Source organism: Procambarus clarkii, chromosome 21 (genome assembly GCF_040958095.1).
Source record: "Procambarus clarkii isolate CNS0578487 chromosome 21, FALCON_Pclarkii_2.0, whole genome shotgun sequence".
NCBI lineage: Eukaryota > Metazoa > Arthropoda > Malacostraca > Decapoda > Cambaridae > Procambarus > Procambarus clarkii.
This window is the reverse complement of record NC_091170.1, coordinates 19,198,729-19,219,481: the sequence shown is the minus strand read 5'-3', so window position 1 is coordinate 19,219,481 and position 20,753 is coordinate 19,198,729. Positions and strand designations below refer to the sequence as shown.

The window sequence follows — 20,753 nt, the reverse complement described above, 5'->3', positions numbered from 1 at the left end:
ATGCCTACAAATGCCCACTTGGGGACTGTAAGCCCCAAAGAACTCAGTATATAGGCAAGACAACAACGTCTCTTTCCAGCCGATTAACAATGCATAAACAACAGGGCTCCACCAAGGAACATATAATCTCTTCCCACAACCAGACCATCACCAGAGAAATCTTAACAAACAACACAAAAATCATCGAAAAGATACAGCGATAGCAGGCGGCTTGACATCTGCGAGCCACTTCACATCAAAAAGTCAACACCAACAATCAACAGCCAATTAATGCACAACTATATTCTACCCACTTCAAGACTTCGAGCCAATATAGAAGTATCAAGAGGAAGTGTTGATGTTATGGGACAATAGGCCTTCTGCAGTTACTTCCATTCTTATGTTTTTATACCTATTGGTTCTATCATGTGCAAATGTCAATCACCTAACCCAAATGGGAGTATAAGTATGGATGTATTTTCGGTGTTTACAGGCTGTTGTGTGTGTAAGCTAAAGTCTTTGAAAATGTAATAGGTTATTACGAAACACGTTCAGGCGTCGCGTCAGACTGGAAATAAAAATGATATATGGAGAATTGATTTTTCAATTGCCATCGACAGTGAAAAGAAACATAAGAAATATTGAGAAAATTCGTGTTAGAATTATTAATCTTATCTTCTCGGTCATATTTAACAACATATGTTTACAAGAAAGACTGCTATCAAAATATACTAATGTACATAAATAAATATATATATATATATATATATATATATATATATATATATATATATATATATATATATATATATATATATATATATATATATATATAAATATATATATATATATATATATATATATATATATATATATATATATAAATATATATATATATATAAATATATATATATATATATATATATATATATATATATATATATATATATATATATATATATATATATATATATATATATATATATATAAGTGAAAACTCACCCCAGAAGTGACTCGAACCCATACTGCCAGAAGCATTCTGCAAGTGATATACAGCATCCCTTAACCTGTTGTAATCCACAAGTTAGTAGGAATTATTAGCTAGAGGAGCATTACTACAACACTTAACGAATGATGATTGGAAGTACATGTTAAGTAGACAGACTATGGATCACATATCTAAGAAAGGTCAATGGATTAAGACCGAAGCTGTTCAGCCAAATTAATAATTCCTGGAAAGAGGAATTATTCTTCGTCAGGCTTCTAGGATCAAGGTTACCGCTCTAGGGATAAGGTTAATCGGATTATACCTTCCTTGAGAGGCATGGTGAAATGTTTGAGGCCATGGTTGGCTAAAGTCAGTCTGATTGTGGGAGTTGAACCGAGAAGTCCTCTGGATCTCCGTTGGCGGCAGCAGCGAAGTGAAGCAGACAGCTATGCGAGAGCCTGATGTGATCTTAGTGACCAAGTTAAGTCTGCAGTATGTGAGTATTGAATGAAAGACTAACCGGGTGTGGAGCGTTGTAGTAATCATTCTGTATTAGGGACTTAGGCGGAAGTTACGAGTTTGGGTGGTGATCGCGGAGGTCAAGTGGTCTATGGGTATTGGAATTGTATTGACCTAATAGAGTATGTTAATATGTTATTATTTGTCAGAGTCTATTCTTTGTAATTAATTGACAAAACCCGACGGCCTTTAAATACCTTCCATATGTTCACTCATTGTGTTCCAGTACAAACCTAGTGGTACGCCTCAAGGGTCTGGTGTGTGTAGGAGTACATGGTGGTAGTAACGGTTGCTGAGGCAAGGTGTTATGTGTTGTGTAATCGCTGTGTTCGGAATGAAAAGGGGTTCAGCGTCACGACAAACCACTCGACCATCACGACCGGACAAAAGAGGATGGTAGCCGAGGCTAATTCCCCATCCTCCCGCCGGCACTCTGATGGTAATCATGGGCATGGTATTTTATCAAATCACCTCATTCTTTGGGGCACACGTGAGGAACACAAATGCGAACAAGCCTGAACGGTCTCCAGGCATATATGTAACTGAAAACTCACACCCCAGAAGTGACTCGAACCCATTCTGCCAGAAGCACTCTGCAACTGATGTTCAGGATCCCTTAACCACTCGACCATCACGACCGGACAGTTTTCAATTGCATATATGCATCTTAAACTGCCATATTTTCAGTAGCAGACAAAAAAAAACTGTATATTTCCGTTATGTAGACGACATATTCGTCATAGTAAAAGACTCAGACGAACTATTTGATCTTAAAAGCCATCTAGAGACAGTCAGTACTCCGATTTACACACGAAAATAGTGAAAATAACAGTCTGCCATTCTTGGATATACTAATAACAAAAACAGGAACCTTTTTAAGCACCAACGTGTATACTAAGCCTACCAACATAGGATTATGCCTGAACGGTAAAAGTGAGTGCCCCCAAAGATACAAAGCCAGTGTTCTGGCTTATGTATATATATATATATATATATATATATATATATATATATATATATATATATATATATATATATATATATATATATATATATATATATATATGTCGTACCTAATAGCCAGAACGTACTTCTCAGCCTACTATGCAAGGCCCGATTTGCCTAATAAGCCAAGTTTTCCTGAATTAATATATTTTTTCAAATTTTTTTCTTATGAAATGATAAAGCTACCCATTTCATTATGTATGAGGTTAATTTTTTTTATTGGAGTTAAAATTAACGTAGATATATGACCGAACCTAACCAACCCTACCTAACCTAACCTAACCTATCTCTATCGGTTAGGTTAGGTTAGGTAGCAGAAAAAGTTAGGTTAGGTTAGGTTAGGTAGGTTAGGTAGTCGAAAAAACATTAATTCAGGAAAACTTGGCTTATTAGGCAAATCGGGCCATGCATAGTTGGCTGAGAAGTGCGTTCTGGCTATTAGGTACGACATATATATATATATATATATATATATATATATATATATATATATATATATATATATATATATATATATATATATATATATATATATATATAAATATATATATATATATATAAATATATAAATATATATATATATATATATATATATATATATATATATATGTCGTACCTAGTAGCCAGAACTCACTTCTCAGCCTACTATGCAAGGCCCGATTTGCCTAATAAGCCAAGTTTTCATGAATTAATGTTTTTTCGTCTACCTAACCTACCTAACTTAACCTAACCTAGCTTTTTTTGGCTACCTAACCTAACCTTACCTATATATATAGGTTAGGTTAGGTTAGGTAGGGTTGGTTAGGTTCGGTCATATATCTACGTTAATTTTAACTCCAATAAAAAAAAATTGACCTCATACATAGTGAAAAGGGTAGCCTTATCATTTCATAAGAAAAAAATTATAGTAAATATATTAATTCAGGAAAACTTGGCTTATTAGGCAAATCGGGCCTTGAATAGTAGGCTGAGAAGTGAGTTCTGGCTACTAGGTACGACATATATATATATATATATATATATATATATATATATATATATATATATATATATATATATATATATATATATATATATATATATATATATATATATATATGCGAACAAGCCTGAATGGTCCCCAGGACAATATGCAACTGAAAACTCACACCTATATATATATATAGTTATATATATATATATATATATATATATATATATATATATATATATATATATATATATATATATGTCGTACCTAGTAGCCAGAACGCACTTGTCAGCCTACTATGCAAGGCCAAATTTGCCTAATAAGCCAAGTTTTCCTGAATTAATATATTTTCTCAAATTTTTTTCTTATTAAAAGATAAAGCTACCCATTTCATTATGTATGAGGTCAATTTTTTTTTATTGTAGTTAAAATTAACGTAGATATATGACCAAACCTAACCAACCCTACCTAACCTAACCTAACCTATCTTTATAGGTTAGGTTAGGTTAGGTAGCCAAAAAAGTTAGGTTAGGTTAGGTTAGGTAGGTTAGGTCGTCGAAAAACAATTCATTTATGAAAACTTGGCTTATTAGGCAAATCGGGCCTTGCCTAGTAGGCTGAGAAGTGCGTTCTGGCTACTAGGTACGACATATATATATATATATATATATATATATATATATATATATATATATATGTGTCGTACCTAGTAGCCAGAACGCACTTCTCAGCCTACTATGCAAGGCCCGATTTGCCTATTAAGCCAAGTTTTCCTGAATTAATTGTTTTTCGACTACCTAACCTACCTAACCTAACCTAACCTAACTTTTTCTGCTACCTAACCTAACCTAACCTATTAAGATAGGTTAGGTTAGGTTAGGTAGGGTTGGTTGGGTTCGGTCATATATCTACGTTAATTTTAACTCCAATAAAAAAAATTGACCTCATACATATTGAAATGGGTAGCTTTATCATTTCATAAGAAAAAAAATAGAGAAAATATTTTAATTCAGGAAAACTTGGCTTATTAGGCAAATCGGGCCTTGCATAGTAGGCTGAGAAGTGCGTTCTGGCTACTAGGTACGACATATATATATATATATATATATATATATATATATATATATATATATATATATATATATATATATGTCGTACCTAATAGCCAGAACGCACTTCTCAGCCTACTATTCAAGGCCCGATTTGCCTAATAAGCCAAGTTTTCAGGAATTAATGTTTTTTCGTCTACCTAACCTACCTAACCTAACCTAACCTAGCTTTTTTTGGCTACCTAACCTAACCTTACCTATAAATATAGGTTAGGTTAGGTTAGGTAGGGTTGGTTAGGTTTGGTCATATATCTACGTTAATTTTAACTCCAATAAAAAAAAATTGACCTCATACATAGAGAAAAGGGTTGCTTTATCATTTCATAAGAAAAAAATTATAGTAAATATATTAATTCAGGAAAACTTGGCTTATTAGGCAAATCGGGCCTTGAATAGTAGGCTGAGAAGTGAGTTCTGGCTACTAGGTACGACATATATATATATATATATATATATATATATATATATATATATGTATATATAGGTATATATATATGTATATATATATATATATATATATATATATATATATATATATATATATATATATATATATATATATATATATATATATATATATATATATATATCTGTGAAGGTGTCCAACAAGGTGACCCCTTAGCACCCCTCCTTTTCTGCCTAGCTATCAAAGAGGTCACTGATAATCTGACAAGCGAGCTAAACATCTGGTACCTGGATGATGGCACTCTCGCTAGAACCCCGGAAACCATTTTGGAGGATACAAGGAAAATCCAGGAGCATGGAGCAGCCTTAGGCCTCATTCTCAATGCATCCAAATGTGAAATAATCTCCCGCAACCCAGACATCACTGGGCAAATACAAAATGTTCTTCCAGACATTCTCGTTGTCGAGCCACCGGACTGCACTCTCCTGGGTGTCCCCATTGGCCCACGAGCAATCGAGGAGGTCCTGGTTGCAAAAATCACTGATCTAAAGAGAATGCTGGACAGGATTGACAAGATTGATGCCCATGATGCTCTCTTTCTCCTCACAAGATGCCTGTCTCTCCCTAAGTTGACCTACTTTCTGGGATGTTCTCCATCCTACAGCAGCCCTAAGTTAAATGTGAATGACACCCTTCTGAGGTCCATGCTGGTGAAAGTCCTGAACCTGCCATTGGACGATCCTCAGTGGGAACAAGCAACCCTTCCTGTAAGACTAGGCGGCCTTGGTGTCCGCACAGCCTCCCAAATTGCTCTACCAGCCTTCCTTTCCTCCTCCCACGCATCGCACGACCTCGTCAGAGATATCTTACCTGCAACCTTGAGAGATTCAGCAGGAATACACGATCCTGCTTTCACTGAATGTTCAAATCAGTGGGATGTTCTTACAGCCCCAGCAACCATTATAGAGCCAACAAAACAACACAAACAGTCCGGCTGGGACCACCCTCTAGTGGAAAAAGTAGCTGATGCCATGCTCAGTGCGTCAACATCAGACAAGGAGAAAGCCCGCCTCAGAGCAGTGCGTGCCCCCCATGCAGGAGACTTCCTCCTGGCAGTACCCATGTCAGCAATGGGCACGCGTCTAGATCCAGAATCCCTTCGTGTAGCAGGGGCCCTCCGCCTTGGTGCCCCAATTCACACTGAATACAAGTGTATTTGCAACAGGGTAGAAGCAGACCAATACGGACTGCATGGGTTGCATTGCGGAAGCACAAAGGGCTGGCATGCAAGACACAACGAGGTCAATGACATCATCAAGAGAAGCCTCGTCTCAGCTAGGTGCCCAGCGGAGAGAGAACCTCGATTCCTAGGGGTCCAAAACCCGGATTTCCCCGCACTTCGCCCTGATGGCATCACCATATACTCATGGAAGGAGGGTAGACAGTTGGTGTGGGACTACACATGTGTATCCACCCTGGCTGACACCTATGTACACTTCGGAGCTGATCAAGCAGGTGGGGCGGCCAACTACAGGGAAACAGCAAAATCACTCAAGTACAGGCGACTGGAAGGTCAATACCTCTTTGTTCCCATAGCGTCTGAGACGCGTGGCCCCTGGGGCAAGAGTGCCTTGGGATTTCTCAAGGAATTAGGTTCCAAGCTCATTGACGTCACCAGAGACCCAAGGGCTTCCAGTTTTTTGTGTGGCGATCCAGAGGGGAAATGCTTGCTGCGTCCTCGGTTCCTGTCCGGAAGCGGAGGAGCTTCAAGAGATCCATAACCTTTAGGCATTTGTCTTGTATGTTTTGTAACCTTTAAGTACACAATGAAGCAAAAAAAAAAACAAAAAAAAAAAGGAAGGGGGTGGAAGGAGAAAAGCACACAGAAACTGTATTGGAGGGGACCTACATTCTTTCCAATGCGTTATGCGTGGATTCCTCCGAGGCTATGGGTCCCCCTTCATCCAGCCAGAGGTGGTACTCCCTTCCCCCTATTATTTTAATATATATACATATATATATATATATATATATATATATATATATATATATATATATATATATATATATATATATATATATATATATTGTACCTAGTAGCCAGAACGTCGTACTCGGCCTACTATGCAAGGCCCGATTTGCCTAATAAGCCAAGTTTTCCTGAATTAATATATTTTCTCTATTTTTTTCTTATAAAATGATAAACCTACCCATTTCATTATGTATGAGGTCAATTTTTTTTATTGGAGTTAAAATTAACGTAGATATATGACCGAACCTAACCAACCCTTCCTAACCTAACCTAACCTATCTTCATAGGTTAGGTTAGGTTAGGTAGCCGAAAAAGTTAGGTTAGGTTAGGTAGTCGGAAAACAATTAATTCATGAAAATTTGGCTTATTAGGCAAATCGGGCCTTGCATAGTAGGCTGAGAAGTGCGTTCTGGCTACTAGGTACGACATATATATATATATATATATATATATATATATATATATATATATATATATATATATATATATATATATATATATATTAGTATATTTTGGTCGCAGTCTTTCTTGTAAAGATATGTTGTTAAATATGATCGAAAAAGTAAGATTAATAATTCTAACACGAATTTTCTCAATATTTCTTATGTTTCTTTTTATTCTCAATGGTAACTGAAAAATCAATTCTCCAAAATTTATTTTTGTTTCTAGTCTGACGCGAAAAAAAACGGCCAACCTACTCATGAAAAACTCTCCAGACACAAAGCAGAACGCCTTAAAAGAGACTAACGTCGTCTATGCCTTCAAATGCCCACTTAGGGACTGTAAGCCCCAAAGAACTCAGTATATAGGCAAGACAACAACATCTCTTTCCAGGCAATTAATAATGCATAAGCAACAGGGCTCCATCAAGGAACATATAATCTCTTCCCACAACCAGACCATCACCAGAGAAGTCTTAACAAACAACACAGAAAGCATCGATAGATACAGCTATAGCAGGCAGCTTGATATCTGCAAGGCACTACATATCAAAAAATCATCACCAGCAATCAACAGCCAATTAATGCACAACTATATCCTACCCACTTCAAGACTCTGTACCAATATAGAAGCATCAAGAGGAAGTATGGGCCAATAGGCCCTTTGCTGTTACTTCCATTCTTCCCTCTCATTTATCCTATTTATACCCATTGCACCGTGTTCTGTCTTGTGTTGGTCAAAAGTTTGTTCATCTCATCCAAAACTGTTGCAACATATCACCTCACCCAAATGCGAGTATATAAGACAAGCTGTTCAATGTTAGCATTAAGTAAAACTCTTTTTTCAGGTTACAGTTGTGTGTGTGTAAACTAAAGTCTTTGAAAATATAATAAGTTATTACGAAACGCGTTCAAGCGTCGCGTCAGACTAGAAATAAAAATGAATTTTGGAGAATTGATTTTTCAATTACCATCGACAGTAAAAAGAAACATTGAGAAAATTCGTGTTAGAATTATTAATCCTACTTTTTCGGTCATATTTAACAACATATATATATATATATATATATATATATATATATATATATATATATATATATATATGAGAAGGCAGGAGGCAAACCGGGAGTCCCCCTAATATTTGACGACCCTAATATATATATATATATATATATATATATATATATATATATATATATATATATATATATATATATATATATAAGCCTATACTTGCATAAACCACAAGTGAAGATTAACAATCTTTGGACAACACCCACCAGTGGGCCTCGAACCCAGAAAGCACAACTACCTTCCAGTAGCTGCCATAACTAGTACGCTTTAACCCACTACACCATCAGACCCTACAAAAGAAGTAGAGACTTCGAGATATATATACATCTCAAATATCTCCACTTCCCGAGGGCGCCAGATAAGTGTGAGGTTAGTCTGCGTTTTTCATCAAGCCACTGTCAATGTGAGAGAACTCGTGTCCATGCTATAAGCCTATACTTGCATAAACCACAAGTGAAGATTAACAATCTTTGGATAACACCCACCAGTGGGACTCGAACCCAGAAAGCACAACTACCTTCCAGTAGCTGCCATAACTAGTACGCTTTAACCCACTACACCATCAGACCCTACAAAAGAAGTAGAGACTTCGAGATATTTATACATCTCAAATATCTCCACTTCCCGAGGGCGCCAGATAAGTGTGAGGTTAGTCTGCGTTTTTCATCAAGCCACTGTCAATGTGAGAGAACTCGTGTCCATGCTTTAAGCCTATACTTGCATAAACCACAAGTGAAGATTAACAATCTTTGGACAACACCCACCAGTGGGACTCGAACCCAGAAAGCACAACTACCTTCCAGTAGCTGCCATAACTAGTACGCTTTAACCCACTACACCATCAGACCCTACAAAAGAAGTAGAGACTTCGAGATATATATACATCTCAAATATCTCCACTTCCCGAGGGCGCCAGATAAGTGTGGGGTTAGTCTGCGTTTTTCATCAAGCCACTGTCAATGTGACAGAACTCGTGTCCATGCTATAAGCCTATACTCGCATAAACCACAAGTGAAGATTAACAATCTTTGGACAACACCCACCGGTGGGACTCGAACCCAGAAAGCACAACTACCTTCCAGTAGCTGCCATAACTAGTACGCTTTAACCCACTACACCATCAGACCCTACAAAAGAAGTAGAGACTTCGAGATATATATACATCTCAAATATCTCCACTTCCCGAGGGCGCCAGATAAGTGTGAGGTTAGTCTGCGTTTTTCATCAAGCCACTGTCAATGTGAGAGAACTCGTGTCCATGCTATAAGCCTATACTTGCATAAACCACAAGTGAAGATTAACAATCTTTGGACAACACCCACCAGTGGGACTCGAACCCAGAAAGCACAACTACCTTCCAGTAGCTGCCATAACTAGTACGCTTTAACCCACTACACCATCAGACCCTACAAAAGAAGTAGAGACTTCGAGATATATATACATCTCAAATATCTCAAAGTCTCTACTTCTTTTGTAGGGTCTGATGGTGTAGTGGGTTAAAGCGTACTAGTTATGGCAGCTACTGGAAGGTAGTTGTGCTTTCTGGGTTCGAGTCCCACTGGTGGGTGTTGTCCAAAGATTGTATATATATATATATATATATATATATATATATATATATATATATATATATATATATATATATATATATATATACATATACATATATAGGGGAGTTTGTAATGATAAATAATGCACCAGTGAAGCTTTCTGTTAATTGTGTGTGACCACTGCCTGTGGCGGGACCCCTCTCCCTCCCCCTTCCTAGCCTCCCGCAGGCCTCGCCAGCCTACCCAGCATCCCACTCCCGGTGGCTGACCCGACGACCATCGTCCACCCACGCCCACTGTTGACCAACGCCCACTGTCACCCTCCGCTAACCGTCACTCCACGTCCACACACGTCACACGCCCTGCGGCGTCCTCACCAGGAAAGGGTGGACGGATATATGTGGTGTGGTCAAGAGAAGGGGTCACCAGTGTACCAATAAGTGTTTGATAAAGATACGTATAGTCCAGTCCTGTGGTGAACATTGCGAGTATCGTGTTGAGTGCACCACACCCAGCGAGCCAGAATACATTACTAGTGTTTAATGATATAAAAGGAAATTATCCAAGTGTTAAGAGTCAACCCAAAACCAGTGTGTAGTGTTTCAATACCCCCCTTCCCCCCCCCCCCCCCCCCGCAGTGAGTGTAGTGTCCGCTCTACCGCCCCCACCTCCCACGATCAGGTGGTCACGCTTTCCCCTCCCCCTCCTTCCTGACCGGACCAGCTCAGCCTCCCAGGCATCTGCCTAGACATGACGCATGGTATAGAAGACCACCAGGTAACCCCCAGCCATGAGGGAGAGACAAATACTCTAGTGCAAGGTGACAGTCACTCCACTTAAGGGGATGGCAGAAGAGACCGTTGCCAGCCAGCTCACCCTTACTGAATTACACACAGAAATCACAATAACGTGATGCATCAAATGAACAAATCCACAAGGGCCGTGACGAGGATTCGAACCTACGTCCTGGAGCATCCCAGACGCTGCCTTAATCAACTGAGCTACGACATGGAAAAGAGTTGAAACCGAAGTTCTACTGGACTTACTGGATCCTGAGAGGATCGGAGAGGCTGCAGGATCCATTAAGTTCGGTAGAACTTCGGTTTCAACTCTTTTCCATGTCGTAGCTCAGACGATTAAGACAGCATCAGGGATGCTCCCAGACGTAGGTTCGAATCCTCGTCACGGCCCTTGTGGATTTATTCACCCCCTACTGAAGCCAACCAAAGGAGAGGCACATGCAGTGTTTGTGGAGGCAACGCAGCATCAACTCAGTCTCCAGACTCATACGCCAGCATGGTGACTGTGTTGGGTCAGGGAGGCTTCCTGTGGGAGGAGGCAGCACACAGGAGCCTGATGCACCAGTGCAAATTGCAACAGATTACATTGCAACAGATGACCTGCTAGAAGCAATTAAAGCAACGTCAACCAGGACACTCACCCACATCCCAAAGGTATCTCGCCCATTTGCTGCCGGGAAATACAGACCTCATCTGAAAAGTCAACAGAGGGTCAAATACCCTTCATGAACCAGATACCATTAAAGCCTGGCACAATATATTACTGTTTGGCAACGCATGCTTAGGTGTACCAGACAGAGGAGGCAAGACACTGACCTCATGCATCAATAAAGCAATTAGGGATTTTCCTAGGGCTGACAACCTAGTCCGCCTCCTCAAACACACCAAACACCGCCGCGGCAGACCAAGTAAGACCCTCAGCAACAACAGAAAACTAGGTACCCAAGTGAGCAAGAAAGTAAGTAATTATCAAAAGAAGGCACCAAACTGGGAAGGCTATGTAGCACCATCAAATATGCAGGATAATCAGAGGGCGCTAAATATCACCAAGGATGCCAATATGAGACCAGAAACCCATAAGGCGAACTACATCAAAAGTATCCGAGTTGCCAAAAATTCTATCGAGGGACAAGCGACCACGAGGGACAAGCGACCACGAGGGACGGTCGGAAAACAAGACACACGCTCGTCCAAGCAGTCAGGACATTCAACAAGGATATGCACGACCGTAAGAGGGACAATACAATTTGGACAATAGGGAGCAGAGCGGCGCCCTATCAAGTGACCATGAGTTAAGCGAGTATGGCCAATACGCAACCTCGTCAGAGCCATTTCCCATCGCCGGTTACGGTGGTAGGAGGACGGCCACGAGGACACACAACTCTTTAGAGTACGCAGTTTGTTACCAGTAACAGACGACCAACAAGCCTGCCAACGGGTAAGGATGGAGGAATGGATAACCGGGTAAAAGTCGGAATAAGGAATACCTTTACGAGAGATGGGACAAGAGCGGACAGCTTCCCTGGCGGCAGCATCCGCACGCTCATTTAAAGAGACATCAATATGGATGGGAACCCAACAAAACTCAACCGACTTAGTTTCGGCTCGGAGACCCTCGGTTCGTGGGGAAAATGTGCACTGAAGTTCCTGAAGGAATTAGGGGACAAATTGATCGATGCTACAAAAGACCAGAGAGCAAAAGTTTCTTGTTCCAGCGCCTCAGTGTTGTGATTCAGAGGGAGAATGCCTGTTGCGTATTGGGTACTAGTCCAACTTTGGAGGAATTTGAAGAAGTATTTGACTTGCAACAATGATCGAGCCTGTCTGTGACATTTATCTTTGTTTCTCATTGTCGTGTTTTTCAAGAGTTCCTTAACCTTTAAGCACTTTTTGTATCAACCATGTATATCTTGTAACCATTTAAAACATAATAAAGCCCACAAAATATAATATATATATATATATATATATATATATATATATATATATATATATATATATATATATATATATATATATATGTCGTACCTAATAGCCAGAACTCACTTCTGAGTCTACTATGCAAGGCCTGATTTGCCTAATAAGCCAAGTTTTCATGAATTAATTGTTTTTCGACTACCTAACCTACCTAACCTAACCTAACCTAACTTTTTCGGCTACCTAACCTAACCTAACCTATGAAGATAGGTTAGGTTAGGTTAGGTAGGGTTGGTTAGGTTCGGTCATATATCTACGTCAATTATAACTCCAATAAAAAAAATTGACCTCATACATAATGAAATGGGTATCTTTATCATTTCATAAGCAAAAAATTCGAGAAAATATATTAATTCATGAAAACTTGGCTTATTAATCAAATCGGGCCTTGCATAGTAGGCTGAGAAGTGCGTTCTGGCTATTAGGTACGACATATATATATATATATATATATATATATATATATATATATATATATATATATATATATATATATATATATGTTCGGCAGTCCTCCTAATGGCTGGTGTCAATGCCTAGTCACACTTACAAAAAAAAGATAGACTGCTTGGCTGTTTGTCTGTGGTAAAGTAAGGGAAGACACACAAAACACATAGTATGAACAATGAAACTTTAATTAATATAAAAACAAATTAAAAACAAAGACAATCTCTTGGCTATGTACAGTGCAAACAAACAAGTAAAAAACAATAACATAAATGAAGAATAGGGATGACGGTACTCTACAATATAAAGACAAAGTGATTAAACAGGTGCTGAGAATATAGCGCTAGCTGAGAAACATCCACCTGATAGCGTATATCAGTCAGTTGTTCCCGGCCTTACCCTAAGAGTTCTTAGGGTCAGTTGTTCCCGGCCTTACCCCAGTTGTTTCCCGGCCTTACCCTACAGAGTTCTTCGAACTCTGTAGGGTAAGGCAGGTCCTAGTCAACAACGGCTTCTCCAATGGTTTCGTCGAAGACATCATAAGAAGGAAAGTGAAACGCCATGCAACCTCTGAAGAGACAACTAACACAACACCTATACCCCCTATTAGACTATTTTACAGGAACTTCTTTTTCACAGCTCATAAAACGAAGGAAAGGGTCCTGAAAGATATTGTTAATAGAAACGTTATCCCTACAGACAAAAATCAGAGGATACAACTGACGATTTACTATAAAACCAGAAAAACGGCCAGCCTACTCATGAGAAACTCTCCAGACACAAAGCAGAACGCTTTAAAAGAGACCAACGTCGTCTATGCCTTCAAATGCCCACTTGGGGACTGTAAGCTCCAAAAAACCCAGTATATTGGCAAGACAACAACATCTCTTTCTAGGCGTTTAACGATGCATAAACAACAGGGCTCCATTAAGGAACATATAATCTCTTCCCACAACCAAACCATCGCCAGAGAAATCCTAGTAAACAACACAGAAATCATCGATAGATACAGCGATAGCAGACGGCTTGACGTTTGCGAGGCACTGCACATTAAGAAGTCAACACCAGCAATCAACAGCCAATTAATGCACAACTATATTCTACCCACCTCAAGACTCCGCTCCAATATAGAAGCATCAAGAAATATGGACCAATAGGCTTTCTACAATCACTTCCATTTCAATACCCATTGTTTCGTGTTCTGTCTTGTGTTGATGAAATTAGTACCCTATTTAATACCACCTCACCCCATCCACCTCACTCAAATGTAGATATAAACAAATCGGAGATATGTAAGTTCTATTCAGTTGTGTATGTGTAAAGTCTTTGAAAAGGTAATAAGTTTTACGAAACACGCTCAAGTGTCACGTCAGACTAGAAATAAAAATGAATTTTGGAGAATTGATTTTTGAGTTACCTACAACAGTGAAAAGAAATGTACGAAAGATTGAGAAAATTCGTGTTAGAATTATTAATCTTACTTTTTCGGTCATATTTAATAATATAAGTTTACAGGAAAGACTGCTACCAAAATATACTAATATATATATATATATATATATATATATATATATATATATATATATATATATATATATATATATATATATATATATGCGAACAAGCCTGAATGGTCCCCAGGACAATATGCAACTGAAAACTCACTCCCCAGAAGTGACTCGAACCCATACTCCCAGAAGCACTGCAACTGGTATGTACAAGACGCCTTAATCCACTTGACCATCACGACCGGACATAATGAGGTGATAGCCGAGGCTATTTGAACCACCCCACCGCCGGCACTCGGATAGTAATCTTGGGCATAGCATTTTACCAAATCACCTCATTCTTTGGGGCACACGTGAGGAACACAAATGCGAACAAGCCTGAATGGTCCCCAGGACAATATGCAACTGAAAACTCACACCCCAGAAGTGACTCGAACCCATACTCCCAGAAGCACCGCAACTGGTATGTACAAGACGCCTTAATCCACTTGACCATCACGACCGGACATAATGAGGTGATAGCCGAGGCTATTTGAACCACCCCACCGCCGGCACTCAGATAGTAATCTTGGGCATAGCATTTTACCAAATCACCTCATTCTTTGGGGCACACGTGAGGAACACAAATGCGAACAAGCCTGAATGGTCCCCAGGACAATATGCAACTGAAAACTCACACCCCAGAAGTGACTCGAACCCATACTCCCAGAAGCACCGCAACTGGTATGTACAAGACGCCTTAATCCACTTGACCATCACGACCGGACATAATGAGGTGATAGCCGAGGCTATTTGAACCACCCCACCGCCGGCACTCGGATAGTAATCTTGGGCATAGCATTTTACCAAATCACCTCATTCTTTGGGGCACACGTGAGGAACACAAATGCGAACAAGCCTGAATGGTCCCCAGGACAATATGCAACTGAAAACTCACACCCCAGAAGTGACTCGAACCCATACTCCCAGAAGCACCGCAACTGGTATGTACAAGACGCCTTATTCCACTTGACCATCACGACCGGACATAATGAGGTGATAGCCGAGGCTATTTGAACCACCCCACCGCCGGCACTCGGATAGTAATCTTGGGCATAGCATTTTACCAAATCACCTCATTCTTTGGGGCACACGTGAGGAACACAAATGCGAACAAGCCTGAATGGTCCCCAGGACAATATGCAACTGAAAACTCACACCCCAGAAGTGACTCGAACCCATACTCCCAGAAGCACCGCAACTGGTATGTACAAGACGCCTTAATCCACTTGACCATCACGACCGGACATAATGAGGTGATAGCCGAGGCTATTTGATATAGCTATTTGATAAATATATATATATATATATTTATATATATATATATATATATATATATATATATATATATATATATATATATATATATAAAATATATATATATATATATAAATATATACTAGCAATACTCGGCTTCGCGCTGCTGAGGCCCAGCAGCCTTCCCTATCCCCCAGCCCTCCTCACCAATCACCCCTCTCCCGTCTCCTCAGCCTCCCAACCATTCCCCACTCTACCATCACCTCTTCCTTCCCACCATGCCCCACTCCTCTGTCTATTTGACTTCCCCCACCATTCTCCATTCCCCCATCCCCTCGTCTTTACCATCCCAAACTCCCCCGTCCCCTCGTTCGTCCCCACTATTACCTCCTCCATTGTCCCCTCGTCCTCCTCACCATCTCTCACTTCCGTCCCCTCGTCATTTCCACCATTCCCCACTCCCTCGTCCGATGCCTTCCCAAATGGTCTGATGTTTCCACAAGTAAATTGGGAACATCAAGTGATCTGATGTTCCCATCACTGAAATATAAAAAACAGTTAAAAAAATGAAACGAAAATATGAAAAAATAAAAAAATAAGCTATACTCACGAAATGAATAGTCTGGTAAACAACGCACGTCAATTCCAACACAATGTCACACAAAATAATTCACTAAAAAATAAAATAAATCGAAATCTATGAAAATCAAATTTATCATAGCAATCGGAAACACTGAAATGGAATTCGTAATATATATAGTATAGTGTACATGTTGCCATTATGTGCAACAGATGGTTCTGTTTTTCAAAAAACGCATGTTCTTACCTGTCACAGAAGTGGCATCTATATAGTAGGTATATAAAGAGACGCGCCTATTTGAATGCAACGTTGTATCAAAATTTCAAAGCATTCGGTGAAGAACTTTCGAAGATTACAACGTGTGTTGCTCTTACGTCAAACAGATGGCGCTGTTTTTAAAAAAAGGCATGTTTTTTCCTGTCACAGGTGAGGCATGTATATAGTAGATATATAAAAAACGCGACTATTCGAATGGAACGTTGTGTCAAAATTTCAAAGCAATCGGTAAAGAGGTTTCGAAGATTTCACTGACATGAAAAACACATGAAAAACACAGTATTTCAGAAAAAGCATGTTTTTTTTACTGTCACAGACGTGACATCTATATAGTATGCATATAAAAACCTGGCCGGATGCAAATGGAACATTGTGTGAAAACTTCAAAGCAATCGGTCAAGAACTTTCGGAGATTAGCAATTTTCAACAAACGAACATTTCCATTTATATATATATATATATATATATATATATATATATATATATATATATATATATATATATATATATATATATATATATATATATATATATATATAAAGGGACTATAGGGACTCAGGGACTCAGGGACTATACTTGCGTATCCACCCTGGCAACGACATACATCACCCTCTCTGCCGGCACAGCAAGAGCCGCAGCGACACACAGAGAAAAACAAAAGTCAGTCAAGTACAGACAATTAGATCAACGGTACAACTTCGTTCCAATAGGGTCTGAGACCCTAGGCCCATGGGGTGAGAGTGCAAGAAGGTTTCTTAAGGATCTTGGTTCCAAGCTCATTGACACCACAAGAGACCCTAGAGCGGCAAGTTTTCTCTTTCAGCGCCTCAGTGTCGCGATCCAGAGGGGAAATGCCGCTGCATCCTCGGTTCCTGCCCTGCGTCGGAGGAGTTCGAGGAAATTTACAGCCTCTAGGAAGCGAACTTTTTCTTGTGTCTTCTTAATGTTCATTTTTTGTATAAAATCAGATATGTAACTGTATAACCTTGCATAATAAAGTATACACCATAATAAAAAAAACAAGGGGGGTGGTAGGAGAAGCGAACACTCTTTCGTATTCATAGTTAAATGGCAAGTTTTTCCTTGAATGCTCTGTGTTCCCTTCTCTGAGGCTGTGGGTCCCCATAATTGCACCAGTGGTGGTACCTCCCTATATGTATATATATGTATATATATATATATATATATATATATATATATATATATATATATATATATATATATATATATATATATATATATATATATATATATATATATATATATATATATATATATATATATATATATATATATATGTCGTACCTAGTAGCCAGAACGCACTTTTCTGCCTAATATGCAAGGCCCGATTTGCCTAATAAGCCAAGTTTTCATAAATTAATATATTTTCTCTAATTTTTGTCTTATGAAATGATAAAGCTACCCATTTCATTATGTGTGAGGTCAATTTTTTTTATTGGAGTTAAAATTAACGTAGATATATGACCGAACCTAACCAACCCTACCTAACCTAACCTAACCTATCTTTATAGGTTAGGTTAGGTGAAGTAGCCGAAAAAGTTAGGTTAGGTTAGGTTAGGTAGGTTAGGTAGTCGAAAACAATTAATTCATGAAAACTTGGCTTATTAGGCAAATCGGGCCTTGCATAGTAGGCTGAGAAGTGCGTTCTGGCTACTAGGTACGACATATATATATATATATATATAAATATATATATATATATATATATATATATATATATATATATATATATATATATATATATATATATATATATATATATATATGAACCTGTGCTAAGACCTCAGGACATCAAACAGATGCTGAACCCAGTGCTTGGAGATGCCGCAAAGGATCTTCTAATGGAACTTACCAGATTCTCCAACAAGTGTTTGGCAGGCGGCGTCCCTGAGGACATCACTCCTTGGGGAGCATGAAATAAACTTCTTTGAAGGAGTCCAACAAGGTGATCACTTAGCCCCCCTCCTTTTCTGCTTAGCTATCAAAGAGGTCACTGACAGTCTGACAAGCGAGCTAAACATCTGGTACCTGAAAGGTGGTACTCTCGGCGGAACTCCAGATACCATTTTGGAGGATATATGGAAAATCCAGAAGCAAGGAGCAGCTTTGGGCCTCGTTCTCAATGCATTCAAATGCGAAATAGTCTCCAGCAACTCAGACATCACTGCCAAATAAAAACTGTTGTTCCAGACATTCTCGTTGTCGAGCCACCTGACTACACTCTCCTCGGTGCCCCCATTGGCCCTCAAACAATCGAGGAAAATCCAGGATGTCCCCATTGGCCCTCAAGCCATCGATGTCGGTCCAAAGCACAGATCTAAGAAGAATGCTGGACAGGATTCACAAGATTGATGCCATTCATATACATTCATGCACACATTCATACACACAGCCCTCCCTCTTACTCCCCCCAGAAGTAAGGTAAAAGAAGGCGGAAGGAGAGTGAAGGTCAGAAGTAAAGTAGCACAGTTTACCTTGTGGTCAGCTCACTGACATTCCTCTTGCACTTCTCGTGTTCCTCTTCCCTCAAGCGACTCTTTTCTGCCATGACGGAGAGTAGCTCTTGAACAAGACTTTTTTCTCCTGCTGTGTTATTATTCATGTCTCGCAGCTGTTGTGTCTCTCGCTCTAGCTCAGTGATCCTCGTCAACGCCGTCATGACCCTCTCCTGGGCTTGGGTCTCCGCCAGCTCCAGCTGTCGGTTCCTCGCCTTGGCCTGCCTCGAGTCCTCCTCCATTTGACGAATGTCAGCCATTAGATGACGATTCGCCTCCTCTGATAAACGAACATCATTCTTAGTCTTCCTGTTTTCTTCCTTGACCAGCCTCGAGTCCTCCTCCACTTGACGGATCTCCTCCTTGACCAGCCTCGAGTCTTCCTCCACTTGACGGATCTGGGACTTTAATAGGACAATCTCCTCCTGAGCAAGTTGCACTTCGTTCTTAGTCTTCCTGTTGTCCTCCTCGAGCAAATGAATCGCTGTATTTAGGCGAGTGTTTTCCTCCTCCAGCTTGAGGTTGTCAGCTTGGTGAGCCTTGTTGACACACTCCAGCTGGTCCAGAGTGTCCAGGAGGCGGCGGGTGGCGTTCTCCCTCTCCTTCACACCTGCCAACACATCAAATATTAAATATAGTAGTAGGCATCCATCAGTCTCAGGAGACTATGTAGTTGCGCTCTGGTTGTCGGTCTGGAGTGGCCTCACCAGGGTATATTAAATATATACCACTATATGGTATATTAAATATATACCACTATATATTACCACCACCCACACTACCACTACTAGTATATTTCAAATTTATACTACTTACCCTGAAGTGCACTCCAATCCCTGAAATACAGTCCAGGCCCTGAAGTACACTCCAGGAGCATAAGTACATGCCAGGCCCTAACGTACACTTAAGATCCAGTAGTATAATCAATACCCTGAAGTACACTCCAGACCATGAAGTAGACTTCAGGCTCTGAAATACACTCCAAGACAAAAAGTATTCTCCTATCTTTACACTAGACTGAAGACCCCTAAAATACATTAAAGTCCCTGAAGGACTCTCCAGGGACCTGGAGTGTACTCCAGACCTTCAACTACATTTTAGACCCAGAAGTACACTGCAGACCCGGAAGCACATTTCAAACACTGAAGCACATTTCAAACACTGAAGTACAATTCAGGATTTGAAGTACACTCCCGGAACTGAATTCCGCTCCAGATCTTGAAAAACACTTATGATCCTGAAAAATAATCCAGACCCTAAAGTACACTACAGATCCTGAAG

General features: G+C 39.6%; 1 protein-coding gene across 2 annotated transcripts in view; it reads right to left on the bottom strand.

Annotated features, from left to right (window-relative positions):
* LOC123760773 (angiopoietin-related protein 7) overlaps positions 1-20,753 on the bottom strand; it is a 557,761-nt gene that overhangs the window by 446,440 nt on the left and 90,568 nt on the right. For both annotated transcript variants that reach the window (XM_069328203.1, XM_069328204.1), the window contains exon 3: positions 19,452-20,082. In XM_069328203.1, coding sequence (XP_069184304.1) covers positions 19,452-20,082 — 631 coding nt within the window. The remainder of the gene's footprint in view (positions 1-19,451; positions 20,083-20,753) is intronic.